General features: G+C 39.8%; 1 protein-coding gene across 3 annotated transcripts in view; it reads left to right on the top strand.

Moving 5' to 3' along the window:
- ZNF536 (zinc finger protein 536) overlaps nt 1-12,465 on the top strand; it is a 349,438-nt gene that overhangs the window by 186,758 nt on the left and 150,215 nt on the right. For all 3 annotated transcript variants that reach the window (XM_044986775.1, XM_044986776.1, XM_044986777.1), the window contains exon 6: nt 217-369. In XM_044986775.1, coding sequence (XP_044842710.1) covers nt 217-369 — 153 coding nt within the window. The remainder of the gene's footprint in view (nt 1-216; nt 370-12,465) is intronic.

The following is a 12,465-nucleotide window of genomic DNA, read 5'->3' on the forward strand; positions in this document are numbered from 1 at the left end:
AAGGTACCATATGCTGTTTAAAGTGATGTTAGGAAAGATGAAATAATTTAAGAGAATAACAAGAAAATACATGAATTGTCAGCATTCTGTCAGATTTAAAGAATGAAATAGACAGGTGTAGTATTGACATGTTTAACTTTGTGTTGTGTTAGCAGTTTCAGCGAGAACAACTTCTGACATGTGCTGAAGTGATGTGAGAACATTTTTGTGTTTCAGACATCGGAGAAGAAGCTGGGAGATCTGTAGGAATCCAGCAGCCAGCTTTACTGAGAGACAGGAGCCTTGGTTCTGCCATGAAAGACTGTCCATATTGTGGAAAAACATTCAGAACGTCACACCACTTAAAAGTTCATTTGAGAATACATACAGGTGAGAGGTGCAGGAAAGTGTGGGTGTTCTATGCCATAAGGTAACAGGCTGGGTTTGTCAAGATGTTGCGATACATGTATGGATGGAAGTTGTAATTTCCAGTATAGACTGGTACTCAGAGTCCGTTGAGAAAGATACACGGCAACATTCCTAAATAAAAAATACAGGAATGGTTAGATGGAGGAAAAGGCCACTTGAACAGAGTCATCCTTTTCCAGTTGTGGTTGTCTCAGGGCTTGTCTACACAGTGTTTGAGTCCGTACTAGAGGGAAGTAAGTTCTGGTATGCACTAGCATGTTGTGCACCACCCTGCTGATGTGTAGGGAAAGTTCCCTAGTGCATATCAGTGGGGTACTGTTTCAATTGGGATGGCACTAACACACTCTAAGGAACTTTTAGTGTGCTCCCGCAGGGTCCACAAAGGTCAGTTAGTGTGTAACACGCTAGCGCATACTACAATGTATATCCCTCTGGTGCGCACTAATGCACTATGTAGACACACCCTCAGAGTCACCTGCCTTCTTCACTGTTTCCTTCTGTTACCTTGATTCTTCTGCATAAGCCTATTTCAGATTTATTGATGCTAACTGCTTTGATGGCCTCCCTTAGCATATATTTAGGGATTCTTTATGGTTTTGCTCTGTTATTATTTTTGTTCAATTTATTCTTAACATACTCATTTTAACCTCTTCCTGTGTACATGAACACTTTAGCTTCTTCAGTTTTATCAAATATGGGTATAGCTTGTCATTTTAATGTTAGAATCTTGTCAAAGTCCCTTTCCATGTGTCAGAGGCTGGGTTTCAGAGCCCTAGCTCCAGCTTGAGTGGGAACATCTACATTGCCATTTTTAGTTCTGTAGCACGAGCACAAGTCTGTAGACCTGGACTCTGAGATTTGCCACCATGGTGGTGGTGGTGGTGGGAGGGAGTTGTGAGAGCTCCACAAACCCAAGTCTGTAGACCAGGCTCTGAGGTTTTATTGCCGTGTGGACGTACCCTATGATACTTTTTTCCGTGTGCCTGTATGGGGTAGTATATTCTAAATTCTTCAGGCCTACAGTAACTCTGGGAGACTCTGCAAGGTGGGTAAAGGAGGATTGAGCCCTCCCAAAAGGTAAGTATATTTGTCACATGACATGGGTGGCAGGGACTCATTTCTCTCTCCTCCTCTGGAAGCCATGCATGGGGGGTTATTGCAGGGCTTTTGTGGATAGTAACTGCTTAGACTGTGTAGCCTGCATGTGGATAGGTCCAAAGCTGAAACTGGCATGGGTGGTCAAGAGCTCATATATTAATTACCCACATACAGTCACTTCTGCTACTCACTGGCAGGTATGGTTCTTTCCTTCCTATTCAGCAGGATAGCCTGTTGGGTCATTTGAGTGACTCAAATGGTGATTATCCAGGATTTTCGCTGCCAGTAACATCCCAGTTATTTTAGGAAATATGGAGCCAATGGTGTATACACTTCTACAGTTCACAGGCACAATTAACAGGATTACGAAATACTTTCCAGCTGTATCTCTTGAGTTTATTATCTTTGCCATTTTTTTCATTCTATAAGGTATGTTTTTTTCATATTTGTGTACCCAAATCAATTATTTAGGTGTCCTAACTTGTTTGCATGCAAACATGTAATTCTGGAGTGCACAAAATTGACACTCCATTATTGGGTATGCAAATGGACAGGCTGCTTTTGAAAATATGACTGGAAGGGATGAAAATCAGCAAAAACAGGAAATTGAAAGGAACAGATGGAGCTTATGTCTTATCTCTTCTCCTTGTGTCTTTGAATTGTGGTACAATGGTTGACTATATAGAGGCTGCTTTTAAGGTCACTTTGAAAATTTGGCTTTAACATTGTTTAAGTCATATAGAAAGTAAACACTTTAGGATTGTCTCTTTACTACGTGTTTGGAGTTTGTACCGTTCCTAACACAATGGAACACTGATCCCTTTATTCACTATTATAATAAAAGTAAATAAATAGTAATTACATTATTTTAAAGAAGTCTTGTAAGCATAAGTTTTAAACTATTTTAACCCATTTCTAATGGAAGATTTATAGAAAAAATATTTTAAAATAACATGAGCGCAGTCCTCTTTCCTTCCTCCATCAACACCTTATTAAAATTAAGTGGTCATTCTGTTTTGTTGTTTTAAAGATGACATTGATTATGCATTCAGTATTTGTGGCTCAGAATTCATGGACAAGTGAATTACAATGGAATATTCCATAAAATTTGTGCTTTAAAATTTACTAACAAAATCAAAACAAAAAGATAAACCTTTATGTAAATAAAGAAAAGAAAATGATTTGGGGAAACATCATATAGACCATGCAAACATTGTTTGCAATGTATTTAAAAAAGCATAATAATTTTAAAATCGATAAAGATCAATTTCTATTGAACTAAGAACAAAATATTTCTAAAATTATGAGAAGAGTATGTTTAAATGAAACAGTGTGTGTTACATATTATAAATAGTCATAATAAACATTATAAAATGGCAAATTACAAGAGTTATTAAATCAAAATTAAGTTATGCAGTAAATGGAAATGATGTAATAGATACCAATTATTAAGCAGATATTATATTGGTGGTTTTATACTTGTCTGTGACTGTATTTTGTCAGTTTCCTGCATTTTATATCACACTCTGTCTTTATTATATGTCAGGATCATATAACTGACTGATAAAAAAACAGCACTTCACTGTATTTCTCCACTACATTAACTCAATTACTGCTCTTGTTCTCATGGCAGCTGCTTGTCAGAGATGAGCTTAAGCAATTTAGAAAAAGTTAGGTTCCTGCCAATGTGTGGGTGCTTGGAGGCACACAGGTAGAATGGCTTGGTGCCCCAGACAACAACAACTAACAGTATGACGACACTGCATTGTAAACCCAGGCTCGGGCTCAGGCTTAGGCTCAAGCATAACTCCCCTTCTGTCTACACACAAATCACTCTGATTCAGGCCTGTGCCCAAGCCCCAGGAACCCGCAGGAGCAGAGTGTTCGAGCCTGGGTCCTGCAGGGTTTGGGGCCAAAACCCCATTAGTTTGTAATGTGGACATAGCTTGGGCCCAGACCCACTGGCCTCAGGCCCTGAGTGTCTGCTAGGTGATGTCCTACAATTCCATAGGTCAGTGTGCTTTGTCCTCTCTGTCCCAAGAGTAGCCAGTCAATAACCAGGAAACAGAAGCAACGCCCCCTTTGTCAAGTACATAGCTCAGCATTTAAGCCTAGCATTTTATTCTGACTACTGAGCTGCAAACACATTGAACCGTCTCCTGTGTTTGCAATGAATACCAACCAGAAGAAGTCCTTTGCCAATTGTGCTGCTTCCTGGCCAGATTTTGGTGAATTTCTGATGCAAGGCAAGCAAAAAGTTCGATGACCATGCGTGCCCGGAAATAGCGAAGAAGATGGCAGCGCTGGAAATTCACTGGACAGGTGACCGATGTTGGGAGAGGACTAAGCAGTTCAAAACCAACTATCAGAAAGCCAGGGATGCAAACCACACCTTTGGGAACTCGCTGTTATCCCACCTCTTTTACGAGGAGTTTGACCAAGCGCTGGGTAATGCACTGAACACTGACCTACTAGACTTCACAGCCACCTTGTCAGCCAAGATGGTGACTGTCTCACCCCTGAATCTAGAATAGTACTGGAGGGGATACAGCAGGTGCTGGAAGAGGCTACCAAAGTCATTCTGGTGCTGAGACCAGTCCCTGAGGAGGCTTTGCTGCTGGAGCAGCTGCAGAAAATCCTGGGTCCCTACTTGGAGGAGCTTTCAGTGCCTCCTCTCCTATCCCCAGATTAGCAGTCCGCCATGGAACCTGAACAGAAACTGAAGAAGCAGAAGTCACCCTTCAGCCTGGTAAGTTTCTGGCTCCATTTTTGTTTTTATGAATATAGTATGGGAGGGATTTCCACTTTATGAACCAATGCAAAAGTTATTACCAGCCATGGGTAGCAGCATGTATTTGCTAATGGCAGATTGTACACCAACAGCTTAGCATCCCTCCCATCTGTCCCCAACACCACCACCTCATGGAATTCAGAATGGAGAATGGGAAGTGTGAACAGTGAAACAAGCATTTAAAAAGTTTTAATAGAAACTTGCACATTCTTGCTACAACATGCCAGGGTATGAAAAATGTGAACTTTATATTGGTTTCCCTATTACTACGCCACTCCATATCAGCCTAAAGGTTTAACAAGCCATCTGTAATCAATGACCTGTAAGGGGGGAGGGTGAAATTTACATGTAAGTGTAGTCCATTAAACTAATATAGTCCCTATAGCCCACAGGTGACTAAATCATTTGTCCAAAATACAGGTTGGGGGTTGTATGCAGTCTAGAAATGTGCTGAGGGGTAATGGAGTTCTTGGCAAGTCCATATTAGTATATGTGTTTGCATGCAGTCATAACTGGCTGTATTGGAAGCTGTAGGGAGGCAGTAATCCATGCAGACGCAACGCTGACAGACCCCGCTCGTCGGTGGGTGGGATTGAACCTGGGACCTTTAGAGCTTAGTGCATGAGCCTCTACTACATGAGCTAAAAGCCACTTGGCTCTTAACTAAGGTTGTAGCGTAGACTCCATCTCTCTCTTTAAGTGGTCTCAGTGCCAATAGATGGGACAGAACACCACACCCAGAAGGTGTGTGGGTTACACAGACGCCAACAGAGCATCCTGTTGATTGCCTCATGATTTTTGACCCAATCCCAGGTGCTGACAGCTGCAAACTTTCCCCATAGCGGGAACTCCAGATAGGTAGTCACATTTTGGGAAAGGGCATATTTTGGGGTGCCACATGGGTAGCTGATCAGCCCATTCCACTCATAGATGTGCTCTTCAGTCACCATAAGTTTGAAAACTTATGTGGCATACATGACTGTCTTGCCACCAGCAGCTTGGAATAAAATGTCCCTTTGCCATTCTGGAACCACAAGAATTGTTATGTCCTCCAAAATATGGAATGTCTGAAATGATAGAGAGGGATTGTGTAGTACACCATGATCCACCTGCTCCTCCAGTGCCTAAGATCATCTACAATTTTTAAAGTAAACCAATTGTGATTTTTAACTTACCATTCCCTGTGCCCTCTTTTCATTGTTGTTAACCTGATTGTGTCCACAGAGCTTCTGATGCATATGGGGTCTCACAAAGTATAATTTTTTGGCTGTCAAATTCCACAAGGATTTTTCCTGTTCTTATGCCCTGAGTCATCTGTGAATTACTGAGACAATAATGTACTCTTTTATGTCTGCTTGCAGGTCCCTCAACCGGCCATTGTACCTCAGCAGCTCAGACACATTCCAGCAGAAGCCTAGATCTCCGTACCATCATGGATTGGTCAAACAGGAAGATTTTCTGTGATGAGCTTATGTTTGACATTCTGGACAGGGTCAACAAGCAAGTGCAATACCACAGAGAGAAGGATTCATGGCAAATAGAAAGGCAAAATGAAAAGAACATGCAGGCTACGGAGCAGGAGGAGAGAATTGCTGCCGTGTGCTCAGACCCAGGAACACTTTGGACAATTCCATGGTTGGGTGGCCTATGCATCCAGGCCTTAACAGCAGCTGGACAGGGCAAATCTACCCCCTGCAGTCCTCTACCCCAGTTGAGGGCCCCCTTCCTCCCATCATACTTCTGCCCCCATGCTGACCCTCTCTCCCTTGCAGGCCTCCACACCCGTGCAGTGATGTCAAGTTCATGCTAAATGTACAAGAAAGGGAAAGGAGAACATGCCAGAGGACACACAGATTTAAGGGATTGTTTTAATGGCACTGGTTCAGTGTTTGCACTTTGCACTGTTTGGTTAATGCACTTTGATTTATTACTGGTTTTGCTGTGGGTTTATTATTGAGTTTTGATGTTCTAATGGCAGCTGGGCTGCCTGCAATGCTATATTATTGTGGGTTTTTTTGGTAATACATCCATGTTCACAAATAAAGGTTTTTATTTAATTAAGAAAGTTTATTGCCCTCACTACATCATACAATGTGCATTTGAATAATAAAGATAAACACACAGTAAGGGACAACAGAGAACTTGCATCCAAACACAATTTCTGAGTACATCTACGTACACCGATCCATACTGTAAATGCACAGATCCCCTTTCACAAACAGCCATTTCATCCATAAGAAAATTTCATATCAATGCCCACATTCACCGCATACAGTGACAGTACCCTCCTCTTCATTGTGTGATATGACAGTACCTCAGTACCATGATGTGTGTACTGAAAGCATTGCTGTACAAAAACATTTCTAAGATAACTATCCCCCATCTTCCATTGCCTGTGCAAGTCCATAATATGGGAGTGCAGAGCACCCCTGATTTTTGTTGCTAGGGTGCATCTTGTTCAAGCTGAGATAGATGCACTTTCTGGCTGAGTGTACTGAGTTCAGCAATCTATTACTCTCATAGAGTCACTCAGGGGCAAATGGCTCACTTTTGGCTTCACAAAGATCATGAAGACCACAGCAAGTCACACTACTGCGGACAGCACTGATGACACAGACATCCAAGCGTCTGTAAACAGCACCAGCAGGATTTCAGTCTGTCAAATGCACAATCAGCCGCCATTCTGTACCTGTTGAGTGTGTAACTGAACCATCTTTTGCCAGGCCTTCTGAAATCAAGATATGGTTTCATAAGCCAAGGCAAAAGGGGTTACACAGAGTCCCCCAGGATAACAATGTCTATAACAATGTCATTTGGTGGGAATAGTGTCCCAGCTTGTCCATGAATGTAGATTCCTGACTGTCAGAAAACCCTGGCATCATGAACATTTCCAGTGCAGCTCACGTTGGCATCCATAAATCAGCCTCTTTGGTCTACAAGGGTTCTGCATAATAATGAATTAGTACCTTTTGTGGTTTATGTACTCATATGCTCCTTAAGGAAGGCAAACTTGAATCCCATCAAGGGCCCTGGCACAGTTTGGAAACCCCATTTTCTCAAACCGAGCAGTTATCTCATGGCTATTGTTTATGCCCATTGCCTTTCAGTAAATCACACTCCCAATTGCCTCAGAAGCCTCTGCCACCACTTTACTCACAGTTGACTTTCTAGCACCAAATTGGTTAGCGATGGATCGGTCACAGAATGAGGTAGCCAGCTTCCAGATAGTTATAGCAACCTGCTTCTGGACTTTTCTAGCCACCCTCATGCCACAGAGACTGTTGTGTCGTGATGCTGGAGGGTTGGGGCAAGGTGCTCATAAAGCCATATAAGGTAATTGATTTATTGGGGAAAAAAGTACAAGGCTTCACTGGGCAGGCTAAGTTGAGTCCCAACATCTTAATGCAGAGATTAGTTTTTCTCTGGCTGACTGAACAATATTCAGTCAGGAAGGAATTGTAAAGGGAGCATGTCACATCGATATTTGGCTGCCTCATGAGAGGAAGAAAAAGCCCCTCCCACCAAAGTAACTGTAGAAAGTGGCGGTGCTTTAGAGTAACTCCAGTGATGATGGAGGAAGGAGCCTTAATGCAGAGATAGTTCCTTTAGATCTGAAGATCAGTGTTGTGGGTCAGAAGGAGTGTGTGTGTGCAGATTGTTCCCCCTGTAACCTTCCTAGGTTACTTCTTTAGGGTAACTGGGGAGAGGGCCCTTAGTTTCTAGCTTCCACAGAACTATTCATTTAAGTGCAGTAGAGAGGACTTTTACTACATGCTTGATCCCTGCAGTCAGATCAGCTGTGGTATGGTTGGACAGACAATCCCAAGAACAGGGAGTTGTTCCCTAAGGAAGTGAAGAGCTCATTTGCTTCTCTTCTACCCTCACAACTTCTTGCTGAAGAGGTTTTTGTTGGTTTGGGGTTACTGCTTTCCATACCAGCGTGACCTTTCTGTTAGATAGCTCATCCTTGCTGTAGAACATCTACCTTCTGAGCTTGCATGAGTCAGAAGTCTGTGGATATTTTGTATTTGGTAAGAGTATCGCCATGGTCAGATGTGACTCTCACAAACATATTGTTTGTAAAAGCTAAGTGGTATAAGAATGAAATCACACAGCTGTATACACATTGCAACTAATTCTGATCTTCATTTGTACCACTGGAAATCAGGAGTGACTCCATTAAGTCAAAGAAATTAAAGATTGTAAATAAGAATTTGAATGTATGTGTCTAAAATTATGCCATGCTAGTAATAACTGATATTAAGCATACTAATAAATGAATTATCTAAATCCTACTGTTTCCTTAAATCATAGTAAAAACAAGAACATTCTTTAATATAGTCATATGATGTCATTCTATCCAGTCTACATTTGAATATCCCCAAAATACCTTACAAAAACCAAACGAAATGCAGATAAAATATGTAAGTGCAAACTGGGATATTACTAATAAAATACAGTGTGTATGAGTGGAGAGTTTGACATGCTGGGTACTTTACTTGGTTGGATATGACTATGCACTCATGGGTTATGTAGTCATCCTCTAGAGTATTGATTCTATTCTCTGCTGCCACCCTTATGGGAATTAGAATGCTCCACATTCTTTTTAAGGACAGTCATTCCAGTAAAATGTCAATAGTGGTACTTGAATGGAGTGGAGGGATGGTGGCTAAGGCATTGGCCACCGACTTCCTGTGTGACCTTGGACAGGTTACTTAGCCTCTCTGTGCATCAGGTCCCAATATGTAAAATGATAATACCTCTCTACCTTTCAGGGGTGTTGTGAGGATAGATACATTAAAGTGCTCAGATACTGTGGTATGTACCTTAGATAGATAGTACACAAAATACATGGAGGTTTATACCCTGTAAGGTGCTGAACACTGTCCACAACTTCCAGAGAACCCTCAGCTCCTATAGAAGTTAATGAGTTGCAGGCTTGGAGAGCACATAACATCATAAAAATAAAAATATGTTATACTCTGACAATGCTTATCAGCATGTTATCTAGAGGCAAATTTTCAAACTTGATCAAGCACCTTTGCATGTTCTCAATGTAGGCATTCAAGAACCCCCGTTTGTTTACACAAAGTCAGGGTTTGCACCTAGCATTCATATGTGCTCAAACCCTGACTTTTACGTTCATGTCACCCTGGTAAGGAACATGGAATAAAGCCCTGTGTATGAGTGGGCTTGAGAATTTGGCCCTACACCTATGAAAGGGAGAGACACGGGCAAAAATGTTTAGTAGGTTGAGAGACTGACCTGTAGTATACATAATGAATAGTCTATATCATGCATATCTTATATTGTGACTGTTTTTTTCCTCTTGGAAATGCGGCCATGCAATTTTGAAACATGCTTAGATGAGCTGATGGAATACACTAAAAATGGTGCTGTTTTAAATTAATTCAACTCACATTTTCTTCCTAAAAAGAGACTGGCTGTTGCCATTCTCTTAAGGTACGTGTAGTGGGATGAGCAATATGAATAATTAAGGAAAATGGGGCTGTGTGCTCCAAGAGAAGACAATTTTGGTATTGAACATCCTTTATTCTTACATTTCTAAGATGAACTAAAAGAACTTTTCATTTCTCTAGATTTCTCCAGATTTCCCATCCTTAACATTGTGCAGCTTGCCTTTTCCTGCCTTAATGACATCCCAAACTTTTGTTGAAAATAATTGATTGAATTTAAATTTCCTTAAAAGTTTAAGAGGTAATGTTACAGTATAAATTTCCTACCAAACACTAAGTAGGGAAATATCCATTAGTGAAATTAACTACAGTTTCTAGGTAGCTAACAATGTGCAGTATACAGTAGGGCATGGCTAATGAACACTGCAGTGGGTGATATTTCATTATACAAATTAATGCTCACATTTTAATGGGAAAGTCACATAATGAATCTCAGCTTCAGTGACAGCAATTAGAGACACAGATTGTCCCCTTCTGGACAAGGCACTGTTTAGCAATAAGCAGCTGTGTAAAAAGTCTTCAGGTTTACAACATATATATGCTTTGGGGGAATTAGTGTACAGTTTATATTAATGTACTGAAGCTTCACTGCAAAGGAACAACCATATTTATCTCTCCATGTGCTAACTAAGTAAAGACATGTCGAAAGACTAAATATCAGAGATAGGATGTAAATAAATGAAAATGTTCAATTCTATAACTTTACAAAAATTAAAATCCTTTACTGTGTGTTGCATGATACAATAAAAAACCCTTACGTTACTGGGTCAGAAGCATCAAATACTTTTTTGGGGGAAAGAGGGTATTTACATCTTACATATTTAGTTAAAACACTAGGGAGTAAGAAAAGAAGTAGTCAACTGATAAGTCTGACAAACAGATTAATTGTGTGGTGAAACATGTGCATGATCCAAAAATAATCCTACAGAACCTTTGATATTCCATTTGGTTTAAAAAGTGCGACGTGAATGATTAGAATGATAAAAGAAATTACTGTGTAAGAATAGGCATAATAATGAACTAATTAAATCATACTGCAATTCATTTTTAAAATATCTACTGTACAATGGATAAAATAGGTAGGTTATCAATAACCAGTCCAATTATTTAAAAAAAGCTATAAGATGTTTTCAATATTTTTATTAAACAATATTCACTGGAGTTAAAAGCTGTTTGATTTCATGATGCTTACTGTGAAAGACAATAACTATTTCTTATGGTGAAGTACATGTGATCAAATTCTGGATGTCCATTGCCTGTGGGGGCTACCAAAAAACCCTCTTCCAGCTGCAAGAGCATTGCATGTGAAGTAGATGTGCCTATCAATGGCTGCTATTAAGTGGAGAGACCACTGCACAATGGAAGAGCATTAAAGAGGATTGGCCTGGTGATCAAAGGGCAGGTCCATGTGTACACTCTCTAAGAAGGCTTCTTTGCTTAAAAAAAATCACCCCTGGTTAAGAAGGGAGATGTAAGAAATAATCAAAAGTTTTAAAACCCCAAATCAAAAAAATAGAAAAATGGAGACGCTGATAGCAGTAAGTACAAATTGGCAGCTAGGAAATGAAGACATATGATAAAGAAAATAAAAGGTATTGCTGAAAAATCTATGTAAAGGACAATAAAAAGACATTATTTAAATATATAAAAAAATGCAATCCTAGCAATGGTATACATTTGATACTAGACAAGGATGGTAAACTTATCAACCATGATGTAGAAAAGGCAGAGGCATTCAATAAATATTTCTATTCTGTATTCAGATAGAAGCAGGATGATGTATTCATATCTTACAGTGATAATAAAATGCTTTCTATGTCATGAGTAAGTAGGAAGGATGTTAAACAGAAACCATGAAAGTTAAACATTTTAAATCTGTAGGACTGGAAAACTTGTGCCCAACATTATTAAAAGAATTGGCCAATGACCTCTCTGAAGCATTAATGTTGATTTTTAAAAGTCTTGGAACATTAGGGAAGTTTCAGAAGAATGGAAAAAAGCAAATGTTGTGCCAATATTTCAAAAAGGGAAAACAGAAAGACTTGGAAAACTATAGGTTGTTAAGCCTGACATCAATCTTGGGCAAAATCATGAAAAGGCTGATATGGAATGTAGTCAGTAAAAATGTAAAATATAGTATCATAATTAATGCCAATCAGCACAAGTTTTATGAAATTAGATTTTGTCAAACAAATTTGATATTTTTTGATGAAATTACAAATTTGGTTGACAAAGATAACTTCGTTGTCACATTAGACTTCCATAAGCCACTTGACTTAACCCCATGTGACACTGTGATGACAAAAAAAAATAGCAGTACACAAAACAAATGTGGCCTAGATTAAATGGATTAAAACACGGGTTAACTGATAGATCACAAAATGTACTGGTAAATGGGGAGCCAGCATCCAATGAGGGGATTTCTACTGAGGTCCTATGGGGAGACTTTCTTCATCCAATGCTATGTAATATCTTTATCAATGATCTGGAAGACAATATAAAATCATTGCTGGTAAAATTTGTAATGTCACCAAACCTGGTGGAATGGTAAATAATATTGGAAATAGCCAGTTATACAGACTGACCTGGATCACTTGGTAACGTGGGCTCATTTGAACAATGTACATTTGGCCGTGTTAAAGTGCAAGGTCTTATATCTAGGAACAAAGAGTGTAGGTCACGTTTATAAGA

This window comes from Mauremys mutica, chromosome 14 (assembly GCF_020497125.1).
Source record: "Mauremys mutica isolate MM-2020 ecotype Southern chromosome 14, ASM2049712v1, whole genome shotgun sequence".
In the NCBI taxonomy this organism is placed as follows: Eukaryota; Metazoa; Chordata; order Testudines; family Geoemydidae; genus Mauremys; species Mauremys mutica.